Consider the following 25,133-nt stretch of genomic DNA (forward strand, 5'->3'; position numbering starts at 1 on the left):
ATAAAAATGGCTGCGAATTGGTTGGCAACCGGGGTCAGCTCCGGAATGAAAAGGATGGAGGGGGCCAGGCGGCTGTAAAAATGTTGGCCAAAGAAATATTTTCACATTTTTATTTATTTTTTCTTATTCGGCAAATGGCAAACGGACGGCTTCGGCCGGTCCCTGGTTTTTGGTCCTCGGTCCTTGGTCCTGAATGTCCTTGCAGCTGCTACTGCTGCTGCTGTTGCTGTTGCCACAGTAGCATTTTCGTTTCATTATGTTCCGCGTGCCTAAAGGATTGCAATATATATTTGAATTTTCGTTTTTTTTTTGTTGTAGTTGTAGTTGCCACTGACTGAATCGTTTGCATGTTGCAAGGGAACAGGCGGTGGTGGCAATGCTTTCCCTCTTGCACATCCACATCGGCATGCTTTACAATACACAGAAACGTTGAGGCCACGCATTTTGACTTCGGTATTTGCGGCTTTTTATGTAATTCATGGTCATTCCCCATATGCATGTGCCAGCAAATTTACTGCCTGGCGAAAAATAAACAACTTATGTGCACGGATTTGGGCAGAAACAAGCCTTCCCGAAAATCACGTTATTTATGCGATTTTTCAGCCAGCTGAAACTGAGATCAAGCAATTAAAGCAAGAATCAGGAAGCCATCTATCGGAGAATAATCAAAATTTAAATAAAAAAGTTAAGAAATTAACCAAAAATGTTACTTTTTAAAATGTGTATAGTTAGTGCCTGTTCTTGCAAATATTTTACAAAAAATTAACAACTTTTTTAATTAATTTTGGATTCTTATATGCCTATAATTACGTTTTATAAGTATTCCTCATGTTTATAGTTTATTAGACTTTTAAATGCTATATTTGTTTAAAATGATTTATTGATTGAAATTGTCACCAAAAAACTTCAAAAAAAGCTTTAAAAAATACTTCCTTTTACTTAATTAAAGAACTTTGCAGTTTCTTTTTCTCAGTGCATTTCAATGGCGGTGCATTTTATTTGTCATTTCCGGCTTGTGCCGGAAGTTGAAATTATTGAAATCAAACGGAAATGCATCGAAGCAAATGCATAAAAAAGTGGGAGCCGAAAATCTGATTAACCCATTTTATATTTCAAGGTAAAACGTCCTTAAGGATGCTTTAAAGGCACTTTAGATTTGAAATAATTCTTAAAATTAAATAAAAATGTTTATTAAAAATTTACTTAATCTTATTTAACGAAATATTTTTCTTTAGAACTGAATAAAACACCTTTGTTTGGAAAATACTTTTCGAGAGGCGGCACCAAATGGGTTAAGGCTCGACTCCGATTGAACAACTATCCATCTGTCTATCCGTGTGTGTGTGAGTGTGTGCTTGCCTGTGCGCCGGCCATAAATAAATATATAAATTTAAATAAATGCTGCCACAATGCCCGCACACTCACAGTTTGTTTGTCAATAAATCAGAATACTTATCAACGTCAAACGACCGCAAAGAATGCAAGCAAACAACATAAGCGACCCAGGACCAAAGTGTGGCTTCGTTTCAGGAGGTCTGCGAGGGTTTATTACCCGCGATTAAATTTATTAAAGAAAGCGAAAGGAAAACTAAGACTTAAAATCAGAAATGCATACCCTTTAATACCAAAATAACATTTTTCACAGTGCATTTAGAGCAAAGACAAGAGACCACTGACACTTGCTGCTCTATCGGTACTCCAGCAGGCATTTTGGAGGCCAATTTATGGCCAGTCTGTGCTTATTTCGCCCATTTCCCCTTACCAACATTGTGTTTTGGGCCTAGTCCCGAACTAAGTCCGCTAATTGCGCCGCCTTAGCCAGGCCATCAGGCCATCTCGACAGGCAGCCCGGGGAATCCCCTCCCATAATTATGCGAAATGTGCGCCATTTCTTCGGACTGTTGCCTGTTATTGTTTGCATTATTAGCTGACAATTTCGGTGGCACTGTGATGCCAAGTGGCGGGTCTGTGATTAGACAGGCTCTTTGGGCTCTGGGAAATTGTGGGATTAGCAGGCGCTTTGTCTCTGTGGCTGGAAACTTGGACGGCTGAAACCATCAGTCGCTCGGTCGCTCGATAAGCGCTCCAGGGCCATCCGAGCCAAAGAAGTTGATGTTTTTCTTGCATAATTACGACCATAAGCCAAAGGCTTGTTATTACAGGCCAAAGAACTGGCCGGTTTCCAAGAAGGCAGCCCGAAACCAAATCGATTAAATCAATGTTAGTCTCAAAATTGGCTAAATTAAGACATTTATTGAACCAACTTTTATGAGAAACAACTGAGTCATTTTTAAAGTTTAAGGATTTAATAGAAATTTTTAAAATATTCTATAAAATTCTTGGGTTTTACCTTTTTAATTTCACTTTTATATAATTTCATTGGGAGTTATTAATGTCATAATGAAAATATGTAAGATAGTTCTCTCAGTTTTATTTGAAGTCCACCGCCTTTCAGTTTTGGAAGGCATACTGTATCGTTAGCCTTGCCGCTCCTTTTGCATTCAAAATGGAGCAAATATTTTAGAATTTACCTGAATCGCATGCAAAAGCCTTTGTCAACATCGATGGTCCGCTGTGACCACGCTCTTTGTTGTAGTTTTTTGTGAATGCGCAATTGTTCAGTGTCGCCATGGTTGTGGCATGCACAAAGCGCCGATTGCATAGCCCACCCACGCACTAAAGCTTTCAGGACATGCTACCCGACCTACCAACCAAACGCTTTTTTCGGCGCTGACATGTCCAGGCACTGGGCAAAAAACAAACCCATACGAGTATATGTATATTCAATAGGCCAGGCTTGCCAGAGTGTTTTCCGACGTTTTTCTGTAATTCGTTGTAGTTTTTTCCAAGTTGGCTTTCAGCCGGTGCCGAAAAAAAATCGGCCTGCCTACATAAAGGCGCTAGCATATTAAAGGCTTAAACCCACTCAACGGCAGATGCCATATTGTTGAAATATATGCAGATACGTCGCGCATACGTCATGTGGAGATGGAATCCGGTTTGCAAAATGCATTCCATTCAAAAACCCTACTGCGATTTTTCATTGCAAGCGTTTAAGCAATCGAATGCAGCCACATTTAAGCATTATAAATATTTAAAAAAAATTAAATGGATTTCCGCCGCATTTCAAAGAATGCCCTCCAATCGTGAAAGTATATAATTACAGCTTAACAGAAACATAAAAAATACTACAAACTTATATAACAAAGTAGTTTGTTTGAACGCCAACCGCATCGAAGTGGGCCTGGAATCTTTCGCAATGCTGTCGTCGTGTCGTTTGATCTCATTCAGTTTCTATTTTCGCTCCGAACAACTTCCAAATTGAACAGCAAAAATTTTGTAAAAAAAAGTTTACTATTTTTCGATACATTTTATTTTTGGAAAACTTGAGTCGACAAAATGTGTTCCCCGTGCGGTCCTTGCAGCCCCTGTGATCCTTGTTGCGGTCCCTTCGAGTGCTCGCCCAAGTGCTACAATGCGGCCCAGTTGGAGGCGCTGCCTCAATGTGCCCCGCGCATTCCTCCGCCTTTCCCGAAATGCATCACTGTCCAGCAGCCCCCGCGCATGATCTGCAAGAAGCGTGTGGTCTTCACAGAGAAGATAGTACCGGAGCCCATGGTGGTGAACAGATGCAGGCAGATCACCATACCAAAAGTCGTAGATGCCACACGAGTGATCAAGGTTCCCAAGCTGATCTGGGTGTCGCAGATGGTGCGAGAGCCCAGGGTTATCTACTACCCCTCGATGATCCCCGATCCGTATGTGGTGTGCTATCCCAAACGCGTCTGCGAGCCAAGGGAGGTGTGTCAATCCATCTTGTGCCAGCCGAAGCCACAAACCATTGATATCCCGCCACCAAGGGAATACTGTTGCTATCCAAATGGACCCATCAACTACAAACCCAGTGCCGCCTGTCCACCTTGCCCCATTGGACCTTGTGCTCCTGGGGGACCCTGCTGTCCGCTGCCCTGCTTCTCCACAAATCAGTATCCCGTCGCCGAGGGCAGGTGCGGGCCATGTGGACCTGGTTGCGGACCCTGCGGACCGCGTTGTGGTCCCTGCGGACCCGGCCCCTGTGGACCCTGCGGGCCGAGGTGCGGTCCGTGCGGACCATGCGCCGTGCCAAACTGCGGGCCCTGCGGCCTCACGATGCCTTCGGGCCCGTTTGTCCCGTCTCCATGTGGACCCTGTGCTCCCTGCGGGCCATGCGGACCGCTCAGCAACAGTCCATGCGGTCCTTGCGGACCGTGTGGACCATGTTCGCCCCCCTGTCCGTACGAATCGCCGGAGTGTGGACCCTGCTATCCGTGCGCACCTACTCCCTGGAATACGCACTGCGGTCCCGTTGGTCCTTGCGGTCCTCAAGTACCCTGCGGTCCCTGCGGCCCCTGTTAAGATCAACGTATTGCCACCTGGATTACCCGTTGTCAGAAACCAGTGCCCTGTGGACCAAAATTGTATATCCCGACCGCTTTGCTACGACACAGAATATCATATTGTTTTCGCTGTCCTGCTACTAATCACTACCAAAGTCTATAGTTTTTGCTTTGTGAACGCATTGACGACTCATTGGCTGTAAATAAAAATCGGATTTAAGCGAATGTCACTATTGTTTTCAATCTTTTGACAGAAAATGGAAAGGCTACTTAAAAAGTCATAGATATTTTTTATATTTTTCCAAATGTCAAGTAGGCTTTGCCTTTCCTTTTCAGTTAAGGTGTGGTGTGGAATCTGGTATAGCTGCCATTTCGAAACCAGTTTCGCTTCGATACAGTTCTAAATTTCTGTGATTAAATTTTATAACAAAAATTTAAAATATTTTTTTTTTCAGATCTCATTTTGGTTAACATTTATCGAACCGAACCATGTGTTCCCCGTGCGGTCCTTGCAGCCCCTGTGATCCCTGTTGCGGTCCCTTCGAGTGCTCACCCAAGTGCTACAATGCGGCCCAGTTGGAGGCGCTGCCACAATGTGCCCCGCGCATTCCTCCGCCTTTCCCCAAATGCATCACCGTCCAGCAGCCCCCACGTATGATCTGCAAGAAGCGTGTGGTCTTCACAGAGAAGATAGTGCCAGAACCCATGGTGGTGAACAGATGCAGGCAGATCACCATACCGAAAGTTGTGGATGCTACAAGGGTAATCAAAGTGCCGAAGCTGATTTGGGTGTCGCAGATGGTACGAGAACCGAGAGTCATCTACTATCCGTCGATGATTCCGGATCCATATGTGGTTTGCTATCCCAAGCGCGTCTGCGAGCCAAGGGAGGTGTGCCAATCCATACTGTGCCAGCCGAAGCCACAAACCATCGATATCCCGCCTCCAAGGGAATACTGTTGCTATCCAAATGGACCCATCAACTACAAACCCAGTGCCGCCTGTCCACCTTGCCCCATTGGACCTTGTGCTCCTGGAGGACCTTGCTGTCCGCTGCCCTGCTTCTCCACAAATCAGTATCCCGTCGCCGAGGGCAGGTGCGGACCTTGCGGGCCATGTGGACCTGGATGCGGACCTTGTGGCCCTTGCGGTCCTTGTGGGCCCTGTGGGCCCTGTGGACCTTGTGGCCCTTGTGGTCCCTGCGGACCCTGTGGACCTTGCGGACCGGGATGTGGTCCTTGTGGACCTTGTGGACCTTGCGGACCGGGACCTTGTGGCTTTGGTCCTTGTGGTCCTTGCTAAGTGGGGAAACAGATGGATGGAAAATTTTGACGTCCTGTGACGCCCCTACGTTTTGGAAGTCCGCATCCGGTTCAGATATATGCCAGTCCAAAATTGATTTTGCAAGTTTTGTACATATATTAAAAGCTTCCCTTAATGCAATATAATATTAAAAGGTTTTTATTGGTAGAAACATAAGATTGCTGTTTTGTTTAGTCTTTAAATATATTAAAATACTAACAAATAAACATTTTTCAAAAAACTAGATAGGTAAAAATAGAATTTTGGAGGCAACTCTTTTAAAGGATAGCCACATCTAGGGACTTTTTAAGAAAAGTGAGGGTCCCTTTGAAAAAATACTCGAAAATTTGGACTAGGGTAACACTAAGATTACAGTCATCTGTCAAACTAACAAGTTCTCTACTGAAAACAGTCCGTCAGACTAACAAGTTCTCCACTGAAAGCTCTAAATCAGCAACTTTCCAAATTTGAATTTTTCGTAAATCATGCCGAATTCCTGCTACTTGCCCAGAATAGGGCCAGCGGTCTTCTCTAAGCTGGGCAAATGGGCCTACGACATGTCTGGATTCAACCAATATGGTCTACACCGCGACGACTGCTTGCATGAAAACGAAGATGTGATAGAGGCGGTGCGTCGTCTGCCCCGCAAGATCTACGATGAGCGCAACTACCGCATTATGAGGGCACTACACCTTTCGATGACCAAGACGATCCTGCCCAAGGAGCAGTGGACCAAGTACGAAGAGGACATCAAGTACCTGGAACCCTATCTCAACGAGGTGATTAAGGAACGCGAAGAACGTGAGGAGTGGAATAAATCCCATTGATCTGTCGAGCCTGATGAAATTTTAAACATTGTTATGTTAATCAAAACTACGACAGAATCAGGAATATGTTAAAAGCTTTGCAAAAATTGATGGCTGAATAAATATTGTAAAAGCTTAAACAAGTTATGATTATTTTTTAATCTATTGAACATTTTTTTATGGCAATTCCTGAACTCATAAAATTAAAATTTTACTCACAAATTAACCATAGCCTTAACATTATAACACCTAATACCAGTTCATCCGCAGCTTACTTTAAAATCGTCTACCGAAATAGGCAACCGATTTAAAATCCTTTTCGATCCCCAGCAATGTCAACGCAAATAATTTTCGCATTAAGTGCATTCGCATAAATACAATATATGAAATTCATTAACAGCGAAAACAATACAAATTAGTGCTGGGGGGCGTGACCCTGCCGATGAACATGTGTATGCCGCCCACCCGATTTTAAATAGCAACTGTGGGGCGTGGCTACGTCAGCGGCAAACAAAATGCGTGTGCATGGCCCGCACATCCTGTCAATCCTCGTATACTTATGCGCATCCTGTTTAAAATGCAGCAAACAGAAACAGCAACACCAACAATGCAGCTGCAGTTGCAGTTGCAGATGCAGATACTTTCACAGCCGTATATATCCGCATCTCTGTCGCTGTCTGATTGTTCTGGCGCTGCCATTCGACCGGAAGAAATTATTGTTATTCGAATCGATCTGCCATAGTTTCGATGCCGCTCAGTGCGATAGGCAATGTTGCTGCCACAGGAGCGATATCGCTGCGTCTGCGGCCAGTAACTGCCGGACTTGTGATAACGTCAACGCAGGAGAGTGCTGCAAACGCTGTTTGTACCCTGTACTAATATGATTTAACGGTATGCAGTATTTACAAAATAATACAATAAACTTGGAGTAGCCATGTACTGAAAAGCTATTTGTTTTGATAACAAAGTTAATTTAACTTCAAACTATGCTTAGCTTGATCTTATAATTGCCAAGTTCTTTTTTGTTAGAATTTGTTTAAAAAGTTTAAATTTATTTTACGGTTTTCCGTTTAGTTAGAGGGTATATCCAGGCAATACCCACATTGGAGCCCTTTTCCTTGTTCCTTTTTTTAATGCTGCCATCGTTGGCGTTATTTATTTGCGCTCACATATGCATAAATAACGAGTAGTGGTGGGCGGGTGTCTCACCCACCCCCCTTCCAACGAACAAATGCCCAACTGCCGCTTGTACAATAAATTGCAAAAATATTATTTTATCAACAATAATTAATTAAATGCACTTAATTGCGTGCCGCAGTTGCTGTGTTGTTGCTCGGTTTTCATTTTTATTTATTTTTGTTGCCTTATTTTTGTGTACACTTTCAGCTGTCCCCTGTTCGACCTTGTTTTTATGCAGCTGCTACTGATGTGGCTGGTGGATCGTGGGTGGGTGGTAGCTGCAACATGGTCATCTGCATGCATATGCTTGAGCAGCGTTGTAAGTAGCCATGTAAGTGGACAAGTGGCCAACCGTCTGCGCTCTCTTTCCACTCTCTCATTTTCCTTTTTTCGGTCGAAACTCTTTCTGCGATTTATGCGTATTTTTAAGTGGCATTAAGTGCGCGTTAACATCTTATGAAGCCGGCAACGGCAACAATAAATTATTGCAGTAACAGCAGCAACATCTGGATGGTCATTAAACGCCCCGAAACAAATGCTAATTGACGAGTGCCAGAAAGTATGCTTTAAAAAAGGCGGTAAGCCGACGGAAAAGCTTAATGAGTTGTTCGGCTAATTGGGGGAATGCAACGGCAGCAGGGAAAGTTGCAGATGCAGCTGCAACATGCAACATGCAACATCTCGAGCTGTTACATTTGCATTGTTATTGTGGCAAGTTGGTGGGCTTGCTGCATTTTCTGGGTACTGTTGTTAATGAAGTTTGTCGGCCGACATGCGGCAGGGAGAAATATTATGCATACGCCATGTTGACCAAAACTTTTACAAATCCTGTGCTGTCCTGTCCTCTCCGTTCCGTTCCTTTCCATTCCTTTACTTTCCTGGCCATGAACATTGCACGTTCTTTGGACACATTTAGTCTCAGTATGTGTGTGTATGGTAATTTACAATCCCCTGCGCATGCAATGTACACATGCCTGCACGTGTATGGGTAAATTGTTAAATTTATACACAAAAGCAACGCTGCGCTGCGCTGCAACTGCCAAAGTAATTTGCGATAAGTGCGTCAGATTCTTTGGGGAATTTTCGACCAGCACGACCACAGAAGCAGCATCACCATCACCGCTGAAAATAACAACAACAACAACTACGACAATAATAATGAAACCACAACAACAAGTGAAGTAAAAAGTGAATATTTATTCGGTTCCTGCGAGGGGACGTAGCCACCAGCCAGCATAAACGAAACAGGAATGCTCTCCGATCTGGCATTAAGATTAAAGCCTTCTCGCTTTGGGGAAAATTAAGTTTAGCTACCCTTTGGATTATGGAACATATTTGGGGGTGTTTTGAATTTACTGTTATGCAATTACCTTTGAAAAGGGGAAATATTTCGATTACAAATGCCACTAAAGAAGATTATTTATGAAATAACATACTAGAAATATTAAATTGTTAATGAAAGTTAACCTACAATTACCCATAACCCATTTAAACATTTAATTATAGATACTGCATTCCTTAAAGATCCCAATATGAACTGCACATAAATATATTTATTGGTATGCCCAGAGGACGTTGGCAATCAGGAAACTTCTGACCAAGCCAAGATGAAAGGCAGCTCAAAAATCCAGCGCACATTTCATTTGCGGCTTGTCCTGTTCGCCACAACTTCGCATGAGTGTATGCGTGTGTGTTGACCAGCGTATCTGTGTGTGAGCCTTCCTCTGTAAATAAGTCACAAGTGTATGCATATATAGGTACTTAAATATATGTCTGTGTGTGTAAAAAAAAAGGCAATTTGTATTTCAGCGTGTGCTTTTTATTCAGGGCTGCCCCGCAATGCTGTAATAATAAATTGCATAAAAGTATGCAATGAAAATAAAAATGCCAGTGCGTAATTAATGAGTCAAGGTGGTGTCATATGGTGCTTACCCACACTCACACACACACTGAAGTGAGATGGAGACATGCGACTTTGCTGTACATTGCGTGTTAAGTCGCGTATTTCATGGCGTTTATTTATTATGCACAAAGTGCCACCGGGAATGGAGCAGGAGGATAACTTCCCTCCCATATAAGGGCCCAGCAAAATTATTGACTCAATTTGTAAGCTTGCACAGAAACGCACACAAAGATAGCGTAGCACTTACACACATACAACAATGGTCAAGATAATAGATAAAGATTTGATACTCTAAATAAAATCTACTTTGCAGATTTTTTATTATCTTTCATCTCTTGCAATTAATAAGAGGCGTCTAAAAGTATGCAGAGAAAATTAATTCAAAATTCCGTATTTAATTTTATTTCGGAACTCTTTCAAACCCCTCTATATAAGGGTTTGATCCTAGAATATCTAGAACACCGAGTGCTATTTTTGCTCCCTCAGCTGTACTCACACTCGCACACTCGAGGGACGTACGTGTGTAAGCCCCGCAGGCGCGTTAATTGCTTATGGGCCGCATATTATTCAGCTGTCATTCGGCAAATGGTAAGCACAACCGACTCGCCCCGCAGTTCTCTTGGCCGAGAAGAAGAAATGGCCAAAGTTGCGGCTTTGGCAAACAATTAGGCAGCTAATTTGCAGCGGCTAAAAGGGCTGGTCGCGACCTAATCCTGTCTTTTTGGCCAGGAGACAGAAGACTCAGGGACGCTGTCAGTCAGTCAGGCGGTCGCAGGCAACAGAGAAAGAGGGAGAAGAAGAGAGACATGGAATTTGGTATGAAATTTGGGCCAGCAGCTAAATCACTGCCAAATCCTTTTGACAAATACGCACACAAGGACGCGCAGACACAACTAAGCTGGGCGCTGCTGACTGCTGCCTGCCTGCTGAGCTGAAAGGAAACGGAAACACGCTAATATGGCAAGTTATTCAAAAGGCATTCCAGATCGAGATAAATGCACTTGCCGGTCTCCAAAGCTGAGATGATGTTGCACGGGAAGAAATGGGATTCACAGGATTTAATGATATTTTTTTATGTATTTTGCATTAAGTAATTAAAAATTATTCATATCAAATGACTTTTAAGGATATCAACAGCAGGGTTAGCTTAAAATAGCTCTTAATCGTTTTTATTTTCTTTCATTTCATTTTAATCCTAGTTTACTTCGTTTTCTTTCAAAATATGGATTCATGTAAAGTAAATATTTTAATTTGAGATCAATATTTTGCTCAGTGAGCAGCTCTAACTAGAAGAGCTGCCAGAGCAGCGTTGTCAACTGAGTGCTCGGCTGTCAACACACCGAAAACTAAAAAGGTGACAAGGACAAAGCGCTCCCTGCGCTGCTGTGGTTAACTGCTAGGATGTGAGGATGCCAGGATACTGGGATATTGGGAGTAGGATGGTAGGATACTAGAATGCCAGCACATGGCAGCTGTCATGCGTGCAATGGAATGGCTCCGATTTCTGGAGCCGGGGATCCACGGCTTACGGCTAAGTGGCAAAAGTTGCAGCGCTTCATATACTGAAAGAAATTTAGTATAAACTGTAAATGTTATTTTTACTATTAAATGAGCAAATTTATTATTAAAATTACCAATGAAATACTTAAAAATCATATAACTATGGCTTCTTTCACAATATTAATAAGTATCTAACAAACTAAATTGTACTCTTTATCTATATTGCTTATAAAATTATCCCATTTTTTTTTTTTGAGTGACCTGGGCAAGCGCATCAATCAGCCAAAGGCATCCACATCAGAGGAAGCCGTCTCTTGTCAGCCGTAATTTACGCGCATTCACGCTCACTCCGCTCGCAAATGGCAAACAAAAGACACGGAAGGGTGACAGCCTCCGCAAATCGTTTTGATTTTGCACACACGTGACTGATTCACCGGCTGCCGGCGAAGGAATCCCCGTAAATGGCGGATGACGCCATATGACAGGATCTCCAAGATGCGCTGAAGTTGCGCGAATATAGTAAATGAAGCCCGTCAACGACGTTTGAATGCGAATAATGAAAACTTGAATTCGCAAATGATTTGAGTCATTGATGTCGAAGAACAAAGGGCCAAATCAGCCTGAAAAAGTAAATGGAATGGCTTGGCAAAGTTCAGCTTGATTATGGATAAAATGAAATGGAATATTCAATATAAATATAAAATTAATTTTATTTGGATTTTAAATGATGAGTTTGTAAAGACAAGCTAGCTTGCTTTGCCTTGTAAGCTGTAAACCAATTTCAACTTAACACAAAATCTATTTAACATTAATTAAACATTTCTGGAATTGAAATATTAAAATATATTTGCGAAAAACAATCTCTTTGATTTAGGTAATTACATTGTTTAAACAATCGGGCGCTAAACATTGTAACAGTCGAAATACAAATCTCATTTGGCCTGCCATTTGTAATGATAACAATTTAATTCAATAGAAAATAGTTCTGTGAGCTTACAGATACCCATAGAACATGACGTGCCCGGATAGCAAAATCAATTCCGCCACCAAACACATTGAGGGGAGTGTGCGGGTGTGAAGGTGCCAAACAGGTGATCATTAGATTTGGCAAGTCGTAAGCGATTCGCAACGTATTTACAACATTGAATCGACATTATTACGGAATGGCTGGCTGAATTGAATTGAATTATTATAACAGTTTCTGTTGTCAACGCTGCCAAGCGCGTATATCAGTGTGTGTGTGTGTGTGTGTGTTTGTATCTGTGTGTCTTTGTGTATTTGTAGCTGTATCTGTGGCTGGCAAGTACGTGACAGACGCGGTTTGGCGCGATTAAATTACGTTTATGATTATATTTTGTTACAAACACAATGCCATCGCACACACACACACACATGACTATACTGTCATAAACAAACGACATACTCACACACACACGCACACACTTAATCAAGAGGGCCATGTCACATTGTATTGAAGTGAAAATGGTTAACAATTGCGGCGGGAACAACAACAATGCCCCATTGATGCATGTTTGTGATGGATTTTCCTATTAAACGTTCACCGCGCCCAACTAAACAAAAGCCTTAATTGAATTTTAATTTAATCAAGAGGTGGTTGCACTGCAGCAAGCACACGGGCTAAAATCAATCAAAATAATCGATGTTAGATCGATTTTCAAGGGTTTGACTTCTAGGTATGTCTATGAATATGATTACTGTAAAGGTAAATTTTTGAAATAATTACTCTATTTTAATAGTTCTTAGTTTCCTGTGTCATTTCGAGTCCTTTGTTCTCATTTCCTTTTCTCTGTGCACTTTTAATCTTTCACTTACCCTTCGACATTCACGAGATTAACCGCACTTTATGCAAATGGGATGCTCAAACACTTCTGGCAATCTCAACACTTTCGTGCTCCAAGGAGCCACTTGAACTGCACCTCGAAGTCGTCCTCTCGATGCGATGCTTCCGTCTCATCTTCGCTTACGGCCTCCTGACATTAAATATCATTCCGGCTGACGCTTATTGCTTATTGCTATGCGAACGGGGGAAAAGCGATGGCAACAAAGGATATCGCAGTGGTGCTTACACATAATATGAAATTAATAACAATCATACGCCACGTTGCCCGCCTGCCTGCCTGCCAGCGAGCCAGCCAGCCCAGGCAGCCCAGCAGCCCATCAGCCCGGCTGAGTTTGCCATTTGCCACTGACAGGCGCATTTGGGTTCATAAGTTCTGCTCGCGAAGATTTCTAAAACTGTCAGAAATTGCAGTAAAATTACGCAGGACATGGGAAGAGCAGAGGAGGAGGTTGGTAAGATTGGAAGGCGGTGGAGCGCAGCTGCCAGAACGCTTATTAAAATATAAATATGCTAAAACAAAAAGCGCGTGCGGACGCCAAATGGACGAAGGGCTTTCGCCCAGCGAAAACAAAATAACAACAACAGAACGAAACACGGAGAGCACCGGGCAAAGTTAAAAAACTAAAGTTTTATACTATAAAATAATTTCAACTACTTGAAATAAGCACGCGCGCCGAGAGCGAGAAGGGGGAAAATCTCGAGCTGGGGGAACAAAAAAAATAAATAAGAAACAAAAAGCGAAAACAAAAATTTACTACACAACACAACTAAAGTGGAAATTTCATGCGCGCTGTGGAAACTTTAGCACTTTCGCCCACCGCCCGGAAAACTGCATCTCCATCCCCCGGGAAACTCTGACAGCCAACAAAAACAAAAACAACAACAAGAACAACAACTAACCATGCCAGGCAGTCAAGGCAGAAAGCAAAGTTGTTCCTTGGCAAACAATGCGCAGTTATTCTTTTGGCGAATTTCGGACCAAGGTTATTCCGATATGTATTATGCAGGCGCTGGCCGAGCTAAGGAATCTGCGTTACAGAAAATATTTAAAAACAAATAGTAGCCGGGAAAGCAAGGGTCCATGGACTTGGCTAATACATTTTTGATGGACTGCAGAACGGTGCCGTGGGTTTTCTGAGCCCCCTCTATCATTCGATTTTCATTAGTGAATGCACACAAAGAATACCAACTTCGGAACGAGCCAATGCATTTGAAGCGCAATTAGGCAAACATTCTGGGCGGCCTGCTCTAAAGAGAGGCATTGCAACCACTCCAACAATCAATCAATTAGCCAATTAGTCGGCAAACTCATCACGCTCATCAATTCCCATGCAAAACTAACTAATTTGCGCACACAGCTAATCAAATTTAATTAAGACATCCAGTAAACATCGTGGCGAGCCAAGAACCAAAGGCTTTACGCATACGCCTCCTTTTACTTTGGGAACAATTGAGGTGATGTAAGTAGTAATGGTATTAAAATGAGTATCTTTCGAGATACTATTTTGAAATATAAATATTGTTCTCTTATAAATTTAAAATTCCGTTTATAAATTAAGGAAAAATTCAAATATTTATCATTTCATTTGCTAACAAGGCGTATACGCAATTTGTAGTGCAGCCTGGAAGTATGCAACAGAAACCAATATACTGCACGTGTTTGTAATGCCTCGCTAATGAGCCGTATACGTAATATATAATTCTGCTGAAAAGTATGCAACAAAATATTTTAAATTTTTTCACATTCAGAGTATCTGTTCCTATTTATACCATATTGACCGCAACTGTTCTCAAACAATCTACGGGGCCTGAAGCCCATTGTCTGTTTGATTTACCGGTGAAATATGGTCTTTGTACACGAAAGCAGGCCAAACTAAACTCGTTTCAAGTCCAAACATTTTCGGTTATCAATGCAAATGCGTTGCGTTGTTGTTCATGAGCCAAAAAGTGGGCACCACCGCAAAAAGGCTTACCTGCAGACAATGCGTGCCACGCCCCCGCGGCATTCATCGCCCCACTATATATGGCTATATTCTCCATGGCCAATGGCTGTGCTTTTGTTTAGAACTTTTCAGCCCGGTGTTACCTGCCACAACCTGCAGTTGCGTGTGGGTAAATGGATGGTATGGGGCTGGGTTTTAGAGCTGGCATTCTACCGAATCGGTCGGACCTCGGGCAATTTTAGAGTTCTTTTATTACCAACTTGTTAGCTGTTTATTTGGCGCATTATTGACTCAACCGCTACCCGAAAAACCCAAGCAATTCTAGGACTACTGGGCCTAGTTCGCTCGGACCCGGATACGGAGCCGTGCGTTTAGATAATCAACTAAACACTTCATTATTCGTTCCTGTGGGGGTGGTGCAAATTGCTTCCACCCTACTCCTCTCCACTGTTCCCGAAGGGGGAAATGTGCGAAAATCCTTTGGTTTATTTCGCGTATTTTCCATGCACGCGTTTTCTGTTGGTTTCCTCCCTTTTTTTTAATTGAATGATAAAACATCGCTGTACAGCCTATTCCGATTCGCAGTGAGAGGCATTAATTTAGATTAGCGAACGAAAAGTGCGAGCTGAATGTTCTCAACAGGCTCTCTGTGTGTAAATAGTTGTTGAAAGCCCCGGCCCATTGAATTAGATGGCATGCATCAGATAGTAGGGAACACACCCATAAAGGTGCGGAGTGAATGATTGCCTAATAGTTAAGGATACCATTAATTTTTGAATAACATTAAATAGGTGGCTATACGAGAGATTTTAGTGTAGTATCCAAAAAGGAAACGTATTAATATTTCTTAGGGCTAGTTTTTAGGAATATATAAAAAAGATGACAAAATTATTGCAGTGCCAGAATGTATATCTTTTATTTTTTTACATATCACATCTTAAAATTTCCAAGGAACCGATTAGTTCCTTTGTTTAGTTTACAATTCAGCTACCAAATATAGTTCCTACTGGAAATATGATAATCTTTCTCTCACTATTCACTTGCAGGGTTTCATAGTGATAACCTCCATGCATACAAGCACTATATTTTCGCAACTCGAATGCCTTTCTAATGGGCTCCAAGTCTACCTTAAAACAATTGATTTTAAAAGTATCGAAGAAATGCATAAGTCCAATAACATCATACACGCTCGATACCCTTTCATTCCAGATGCTAACCGATGCGATGGGCAGGGGGTATTCCTTTCGAAATATATTAGTGGCTTCAAGGGGAGTGCGAAAAATATGCATGGTGATAATACCGGTGGGTCCTTCACCTAGAAACTTGTGTGGGATATCCCTTACCAGTATAGGCGTGGCGTCAGGCAATACCCGATCAGGAGAACCTATTATCGTCTTTGGTTTCAGTTCGGCAATCTTCTGCAAACTGCGCTGATAGCAAGGATGATTGGCCACCTTGGTATCTAAAGGTCTCATAAGAGTCACAACTCTCTCCTCCAATTCCTTTGATAGACTTTCTTGTACTAAGAGAACCGCAACCGCATCCAAGGCAAAGGGATCCTGCAGAGATTCGACGAGATGATAAAGGGCGCTATTGAGATCGCCATCCTCAAAAATCAGCATCATGCAAGGCGCATGCCAGCTATACTTGACTTCTCCTCTCTTGATTTCCTCGGGTTCCTCTTCATCTTCTGGTTCCGCTTCAGACTCCGATATATCCGCATTACTCTCTGACTCAGGATCACTTGACTTGCCTTCAGTTTTGCTAACTTCTACTGGTTTTTTCATAACATCTTCTATGATATCGGGCAGTGTTATCTTATCCATCACAACACTTGGTAGAATATGCACCATTTCTTTAGTTATTAGTGGCTTGAAGTCAGACATAATTTAAGCACTTTCGAAACTATATAATTTGAAAATCAGTTGTGATATAAAAACAAAAGCATCAGAGAGTGTAAACTTCTCTTAGTTTTGTCATTTTATTTAAAGAAATACAAAAATATTTTCAGAGCACAATTATAATGAACTCTCAAAAATTAATAGAATTTATAAAGTAAAATAAAATTGGCCAATTTTGAAAAGGAAACTAATTTAATTATTAAAAGCAAGTACGGCATAACAACAAACAATAAAAACGATAATGTGTTCCGTTTTAAATTTTGCAATATTTTCCTGTACCCACTTTTACGTAATTAATGAATATGTGGCGCCAAGTTTTCTGATATCGTTATCCAGATTTTAATTATCTTTGGTGCCAATTAAAAGCAAAAGCTTTCTACCTTTTGACTTGAGTTTTTGTGGCTTATGAATTTGCGATTTTTCGACAATAACTGACCGGAGGCTGTAAGAAAATCTGTTGCTAAGCTCGCTTGCATGACATGGCTTAGGGGCCTTAGGCAAATAAATATTAATGAAATGCATTTCATCAGCGATACCAAATTACGAAATGTGACTCCACTCGGAGCAGACCTTAGGCCAAGTTAATTCTTGACCGGAGTTCACAAAATCTTAAATGCAATTACGTTTTAGCATTTGTCGGATCTGGATTTTGGTTTCGGGCTCCAGGAGCAGTTAAGCTCAAGTTGACCCATTGTCAACTAATTGACAAATGAATGACTTGATTTGCTTGACAGCATTTGATTCGATGTTGCAGCCAAAATCGCAGCCAGGTCCTAAAACTGAGACTGAGTCTGAGCCCAGGACATGAGCATTTTACACTCATTAAGTTTAATTACATATTTTGCAGAGCCGACTTTGGGGCATTCGAAGCTGAAGTGCCTGCAGATAGATGAAGATTATCTCAGTTGAGTGGAACAATGGTGCTCCTGTGTGTCTGACTAAATTCAAAACTTAATCAACTCTCTACACTTTTGCTGAGCGGCATGAACACTTTGTTGGGCAATTTGAACAGCTGGGTGGATGTTTTGTATTTTGTTCATATATCATTCAAGCATTTTGCAAAGGTTTTAAATTTGCTAACTTTGAAGTCATTACTAAGTTTTTTCCTTGAAGAGGAATATAATTTGTTAACTTGCTTCTTGATTTACATAGTCTCCTTGAACTTCTGTCCGCCAAATCCATTGATATCCATAAATTACTGTTGACCTCTTTGTAATTATGTTTGACGTCATTAATTATGCTTAAATGATCGAGTGTCTGGTTCAAATTTAGTGCAACTCCACCAATTTAACCCCTTTAATGCGCAACTTTTTAGGCATATGAAACCCAAAACATATAGCAAATCATTAAGCGTCGATTTTGCTTAACATCTGGGAAACTCGAATAATTCCTCAGGGAGGCAGTCCTACTCCTATCAGTACACTTTTTTTGGTTCGATGTCGGGCAGTAAGATCGTAAAAACGATGCTCGTTAGGGGCAAAGTTTTATGCGTTTTATTACACGACCCAAGGAGGCATATAGCGACCTCAATGTCGCCTTTTTGAAACAGAATCAGAGTTGCCAAGTTGGCTATAATTTTTTATATAAATCTGGTATATATATATTTAAAATAAAGTTAAGAAAAAGAATAATAAAATTAGATTTTAAGCTTTGTACTTTTTTTAAAAGAGTTGTAAATTTTATTACTTATTCCAATCTTTTAAATTTTTTGTAAATTTTGTGTCAACACTATGAAGAAACCCCAAAGTCTCCCAACGCACGTAAAACCAAATCAGGCGAATGGACAAAACGTATAAGGAGCCAAAGCTAGTAGATTTTTATCCAGACCGAGCTGCATGATTGCATTTTATGTTTGTCTTAATTTTTTATGTCTACTTTGCGAGTGCGAGGCCATAAATAAGGCAACAATCAATTTTCATACGCACTCTTGTGCGACATCGCACGCAACTGGAGTCGTAAAAAAAAAGAGGCAAGGAAACCGAATTGTAATCGTATATTTTAACATAATATTATTGCACTCCCAGATGCGTACAAAACTGGCATTTGCCAGTTGGATCCGAGGCCCCCTTTCGATCCGAGGCCCACTCACTTAAACATCATTAAATATGAAAATTCATCTGCAATTTATCAATTATTTATTTATGGCAATGTTCCTTTTGCATTTTACGCATGTGTTAATGAATAATTTTCTCGTTTTCCCATTGCTTGGGCCTTTCCACGGCCCATGCCTCTTGTCCTGCTCCCTCTGTTAACCATTGTGCGTGTCTGAATGTAAGTATGCGTCCTGTCCGGTTCTGTTCAATCAATTCGAATTCGCTTTTGCATTTTTATTGCACTTTGCCGGTATATAAAAAATAAAAGAGCAATCATTGGCATAACGACTATGAGGTACTCAGTGTTTACATGGAAAGCTAAATATTTGTATACCAATAGGCATGTTTCTAATGGTGATCCCTAAAATAATCCCTACAAATGATTATAATATCATAAATTAGACTGCATATGTTAATGCTAATATAAAGCCAATGCTTTTGGCTAGCCTCTATTAGCATCTACTCTTAGTACTTACCGTGTTTAAAACCAAAAGAAATAATATATACCATTCAGATGAAAATCAGGCTGAGGTCGGTACGCCCAGGCCCCATTTCTCAAATGTCGCATATTAATGCGCATGAAATTTTCGTTGTTGTGAGTTATTTTTATTGCACAAAAGAGCAGCAAATTGCATGCGGGTGGATGTGTGAAGACAGCAGCTGCCAACGAGTGCAGTAAAACAAAACCAAACTGAACCATTGTTATATCACATTTCTCCCACCTCTCTATCGAGAGAGAGAGTCATTCAGTTTATCTGTGATCTGAGGATGGGTCGTCAACGCGGCATTTTTCAATCAAAATACACACAATTTGCAATTTAAATGTTGATTTCGTTAATGCGGCGAATAACTGAATGCAATGAACACGCATATGGGCCCTGCTTCGGGCTTTGGCACCGGCTTTGTTATTGAACTGAAATGAATAGTTTATGTAGAGTCCGCACTTGTGGGTCCTGGGTGGGTGAGTTTTGGATGGTTTTACGGGTTGGCGGGCGGTAGTTTGAGTTTCAGCACGGATAAGTGCCGCGAAATTCCCTGCCTGGCTGCGTTTTATAACGAAGATGAATTGTAAATTGCATAGCAAATGAAATCAATTTTAATGGACATTGCTTATGTATTCGACAAATGCTTATTAAGCATTCATTATAAACGAACCGCACTTTTATGTGTGTGCACTGGCGGCCGAGCCATAAATTGTGAGAAAAGTATGGCCAGTTAAGCGGCTTATCAATGTTTGCAGATGCGCTGGCCATGGTAATTGAGTGCTCTTAAATCCGTTTCAAATCCATGTCAACTTATAATGAATTAAACCAGGCCATGATTAAGTTTTTCTTTTGCTTATCAAAAAGGTGAATTTCTCTGAATCAAAAGATTATTAAAACTAAGACAATATTAGTTTAAAATAGTAAGGATAAATCTATATCGTTTCCTATACTGTGGACTAATCAAGCAACCCTCTGGCATAGAGTGCTCCACCCTTCCGCAATTATTAGTCAGCCAGACCCTTTCGCTGTTCCATCAGCCATCACAGACCATTTGACAACTTGCTCAACACTTTCCGTCGCAACTACGCAACTTGACGCGTGGGCAACTGAGTGGGTGACGAGGACGGTGACGGGCTGAGTGAATGAGTGGTGCAGTGAGTGGTTGAGTGGTGCAGTTGGCTAGGCCATGGCCATGTCTTCTCTTCCTCACCGTCGTCATAGTCGTCGTCAGCCATCAGCCAGTCAGGCAGCAAATGAGCAAAGGGAAAATTACATTTGGGACGCCGGCGTGTCGCCTCCATTGGCATGCAGCGCCAATGCACAAGTTTTTTTCCGCTCTCCCACTGCCAGCCATCGAGTGCAAATTAAACCGAGCAGCGCACGAGGTTAATTTCACATGCATTTCACTGGCAATCAGTGCGTGCTCCACTCAACGGGTAATGCTGCACAGAGAGAAAGTACTGTAGTACTTGTCTGTACTGTTAAATAATATAGAAAAATCTTGTTAAAATTGGTCACCATTGGGAATCACTCATTTTTGTAACTTTAAATCATCTTTGTAATGATAGTTTCATGTACTCTGATTTAAAACTAACTCATTTCTCTGCGTGTACAGAGAACTGGTACTGGTGGTGCCAACCCCGGGTGGCGATGGTGGTGCTGCTGGTGGCACTTAGCCCAAGCTACTTACACTGCGCTTTGACTGCCTGATGACTGGCGAAGCGGTGAGGGAAGGGTTTATGCCCTAATCCGAAACTCATTTCCCTCCCCACGAAACGGAAACGAAACTCTATCGTAGGGATTGGGACAGGAGCAGGGGCAGAGTGAGTGGGACTGTGGAGACCCAGTCGAAAGTGCAGTCCGCCCGAAGTTTCTTCTTGGCCCGTGGTTGAGATAATTGCGTGTAACAGGTGTGAAAGACGGAATTTACAATGGAGATAGTGCTCGAGAGAGCTTGAGAGGTTTCCAGCAGCTACACAAATTAACTTCAAGTTGTCGCATTTCTTTGGGGAAATGCACAGAGAGAAAAAGATCATTAGAAGTTAAGAATCAAACTGCAGATGAAGCTTGATATCCCTTTATATTTGTATAGATTGATGTATAAGTTATCTCGGGCTATTCATTTAGTAAACAACCACAGATTTCTTAATTAGAAACTCCTTTTTAACACGCTATTAATGAACTGAAAACCATTACTTTTCAGTGGAGATGGAGAGGGCATAAAAGCCATCAGCCCCATCAGAAGAGACCGCAAGTTTTCGAGGACAATCTTAATGGAAATTATTATTCATGCACATTACGCGACAAACGCTATCTGGACTCGCCCAGGATTCGTTCATCTACATATCTACAATTCATTTGCAGCAGCACCTCGAGGGCCGCAAATTCCGTTTGTGTCATGAGTTTTGCCTTTTAATTAACACCGCCCATACAACAACAATATTCCGGACCAAAGTCGGAACTCAAAAAGTTCTCGTAGCTTATGCGTTTTTAGTGTCCTTTTGCCAGGATTGCCTGACTGGTTGACTGGCTGACTAGCTGACTAGCTTCTCTGGCTGTCCTGGCACTACATTCTCATTAGGCTCTAGGTGAAACGAAGAAAAATTGCTCTAGACTCTCCCTTTTGGCCCCCTTTTTCATTTCGTATCTTGTGGATACACGCAGTGCGCATGGTCCAATTAAATTATTGCCAGTGCTGTCGGCTAATAGAATAAGAAATCTTCTTTCTGCCAGCGCCACGCAAAAAGCATATGTTAATTTGCTGCCAGAGGGTTTGGTTTGGTGGCCGGGGAAGACGGGGGCGATAAGGTCCTGGGGCTCATTAGGATGCCCTTGCCACGACACTTGAAAGGGAATTTTAAATCCCGGCGTGTGAGTAATCTCAGTAGAAAACGGGCCTGGCAATGGGACAAAGTTTGCCATTAGGTAAATGTGCATTGCCGCTCCAACAAATCGCAACAACTGTTAATGTTAATTATATTACATTTCACCCTCTGCCCTCAACACATATGTATATATATATATAAGGCCTTGGGCCGGTTAAAACTTTTGTTCCCATTATATGATCTTACTGCTGAAGGTTTCAGTCAACGCAAATAAAGGGTCGCTAACTTATCCAGCACCTGACCCGCAGAAAAGTGTCAACAAGAGTGAAAGGGCCCCCAGAATACTTAAACTAAGTGACCCCAAAAACTGCCTTATTAATAGTTAGTTTTTCTTAAATAAACTTTCATTAATAAAAGAATAGTTCAACCTTTAATCAAGTTTTTATAACATATCAAAGAAGTTTAAAATGAAATACTGCTTAACGCCCCATATGTTCCCCTGCCAAGATAACTCAAGGCATTTAGGGTTAATCACAAGCTAGAACTTGTTTCTTGAAGGTCCCCCTTCAACCTGCATCATTACGGATATGTAGTTTCAACTTGGTTACACGCACAGAAAGGCGTGGCACATTTGCATTCAACGCCGGGATGCAAATGAAACATAATGAAATTGTTAAAGTTAGTTCCAGCGAAAGATAAAATTTACATTTCTCACAAAAGGATGGGTTTTAGCCAGTCACAGGGCGTTTGCCCAAAAACTTTGACATTTTTATGTGGTTTGCATTGCATTTGGTGCGATTTGCTTAGAAATTGTCTTTAGCGTCGCGTACTTGACATTTAAACGTGTGACAAACATTTCGGGGGACAAGTTTATCTGAGGGCAAGGGAAATGGAGGTGGCCAGAGTGCAGAGGTTGAAGGCAGCGGCAAAACTTTTGTATTTGTAAATGCAAATACGCAGTGACAGTTTGAGATGCATTGGAGCATGTGGTGGACGGAAGCGAAGCGTGAGAGCTAGCGGAATATTTAGCGGAGACATCCTCGGGAAATGAAGAACGTGTTCGGAATGAGTTGATCAAACAATGTAGGAGTTGCCCAAGTTTTTGACTTACAGTTCAGAAAATAACTAGTCGAGGATTAGGCGACTTAAAAAGCGGTCTTAAATGATAAACAGTAACTATTGAATCATAGTTAAATTAACTGCTTATTCATTAAAGTTACAACTTTGTTCTTAGCAAATAAACCTTTATTAATTTTTCCCAATTTTCCAAAAAGTCTTGCTAGTTGTCGGATAATTCAATGAAATTGCAATACCAAGAGAAAAGCTTAATAAAACTCGCAATAAATCCACAGAGCCGCCTTTCGTTGGTTGAATTTACATATCAGATAGACGTTTATTGACTTTCCACACCATTTGGCAAGTTAATACAGTTTCCTGAATTCCGTAAACTATATTCAAAATTAATAAGTTACCAGGGAAGCGGCAATGAAAGCATTTCGCGTGCGAAGGAAAATGCGTAAAATTTGTTAATTGCGAATAAAATATAATAATATTTAACAGCTCAACAAGAAGAGGATATGGCGAAATGTATGATTGAATGTGTCCGATTGCAAATTTAATACTTTTTAGCCGTGAGTTGGGAATCGTGAATTTCCCACCGATGCTACAGTGCTTAATATCCGTTTCAATTCCAACGAGGCTGCACTTTATTCAGCATTATGGGGCATAAATAAAATCACAGCAAGAGGCCAAAAATGTCGGATGTCGACATGGACTGACCTCAGAAAGAGAAAGAGAGAGACAGAGAGAGAGAGAGAGCTGGCCGGCCACCGAAATACAGTGCAAGAAAATTGTGCACATAATTTTTAGCAGTTGGACAATTTATTGTCGCATGCAATTAGGCGAACTCGTAAATTCTCCGAGACTGTCGCAACGCACAGGAAAATAAATAAAATTAAAGAACAGCTAACGGAAAAAGCGGAGCACAAGAAATTTATTTAAAGGAAACTATAATTCATAATTTGCTGCCCCGCAGCCATGGTCGGTTCTGCTGTTGGCTATTTATGAGCAATTGCCGGGACGTGGCAAAGATTCACGAAAGGATTCTTAAGATTGGCCAGCAATAAACACAGCCCAATAAATAAATACACTCGGTACGAATATCAAAGGGGCTAAATGTGTAAATATGCTTATTGTAAGCCCGAGCATGTTTCAAAATCTTAAAGTATCCAGCTTTAGATGTTGGCAAGCAAGGAAGTGGAAACCAGGAATGCAACACTCAGGCATCCAATTGAGGGGGAAGCTAAGCCGGGGCTAGTTTACCTCTTCAACGGCATCAGACGAGAATCGTGCATTAGCGAAACAGTTTTGTGGCATAAAGAAAACTCCCTCCGCATATGTACGAGCTCTGCCCGTATCAAAAGCACCCGACGCAAACAACAAAACGGCCATTAGGTTGCACAATAAAAATGTTTAAAATACTATATGTGTGCAGAATTCAGTTTGTGTGGAGAAACTAAATCCTTGTTGAGCTCAAAATAATATAAAACAAAGACGAATGGGTAATGTTCTGCCAATAAATTGATTAAGAGATGGAGGTAGCAGGTAATAAAACATAAATATAATTTAAATTAAATCACATAACATGGTCAGTCATATCTTGATTCATGGCTAGAATATTTTATTAAATGAGATGGAACTCTTGACTTTAATTCCTATGATTGTTGAGTGAATAAAAGTATATAAATAAAGAAGATGAATTTATGGTAAACATTAAACAGATTAATCCCTTACAAAATGCCTAACTTTATCCTATACTTTCTGGTAATCTTTCATTTGAATTCAAATACCAACCAATCTTAGAGTATCCACTAGGCAAGTGGACCCCGAGTTCCACCTTTTGTTGCCTGCAACAATTCGTGGCATTTTGTTGTGCATAAATAGCCAGACTGTTTGCACT

At 41.3% G+C, this 25,133-nt stretch overlaps 4 protein-coding genes across 4 annotated transcripts; 3 read left to right on the plus strand and 1 right to left on the minus strand.

The window, feature by feature from the left end:
* Positions 1–3,289: 3,289 nt before the first annotated feature.
* On the plus strand, positions 3,290–4,601 carry LOC108115932 (DBF4-type zinc finger-containing protein 2 homolog). The gene has a single exon (XM_017227568.2). It carries the CDS (start codon positions 3,400–3,402, stop codon positions 4,393–4,395), a length of 996 nt encoding a protein of 331 aa, XP_017083057.1. The 5' UTR covers positions 3,290–3,399; the 3' UTR covers positions 4,396–4,601.
* A 153-nt stretch (positions 4,602–4,754) lies between these two features.
* Positions 4,755–5,824, plus strand: LOC108116110 (DBF4-type zinc finger-containing protein 2 homolog). Its single transcript, XM_017227832.2, has one exon. It carries the CDS (start codon positions 4,866–4,868, stop codon positions 5,676–5,678), a length of 813 nt encoding a protein of 270 aa, XP_017083321.1. The 5' UTR covers positions 4,755–4,865; the 3' UTR covers positions 5,679–5,824.
* Positions 5,825–6,081: 257 nt separating this feature from the next.
* On the plus strand, positions 6,082–6,627 carry LOC108115959 (cytochrome b-c1 complex subunit 7). Its single transcript, XM_017227595.2, has one exon. The coding sequence runs from the start codon at positions 6,164–6,166 to the stop codon at positions 6,503–6,505; it is 342 nt and encodes a 113-aa protein (XP_017083084.1). The 5' UTR covers positions 6,082–6,163; the 3' UTR covers positions 6,506–6,627.
* A 9,140-nt stretch (positions 6,628–15,767) lies between these two features.
* Positions 15,768–16,817, minus strand: LOC108115952. Its single transcript, XM_017227589.2, has one exon. The coding sequence runs from the start codon at positions 16,754–16,756 to the stop codon at positions 15,854–15,856; it is 903 nt and encodes a 300-aa protein (XP_017083078.1). The 5' UTR covers positions 16,757–16,817; the 3' UTR covers positions 15,768–15,853.
* Between the last annotated feature and the right edge of the window lie 8,316 nt (positions 16,818–25,133).

This window comes from Drosophila eugracilis, unplaced genomic scaffold (assembly GCF_018153835.1).
Source record: "Drosophila eugracilis isolate 14026-0451.02 unplaced genomic scaffold, ASM1815383v1 contig_2159, whole genome shotgun sequence".
NCBI classification, from domain to species: Eukaryota; Metazoa; Arthropoda; class Insecta; order Diptera; family Drosophilidae; genus Drosophila; species Drosophila eugracilis.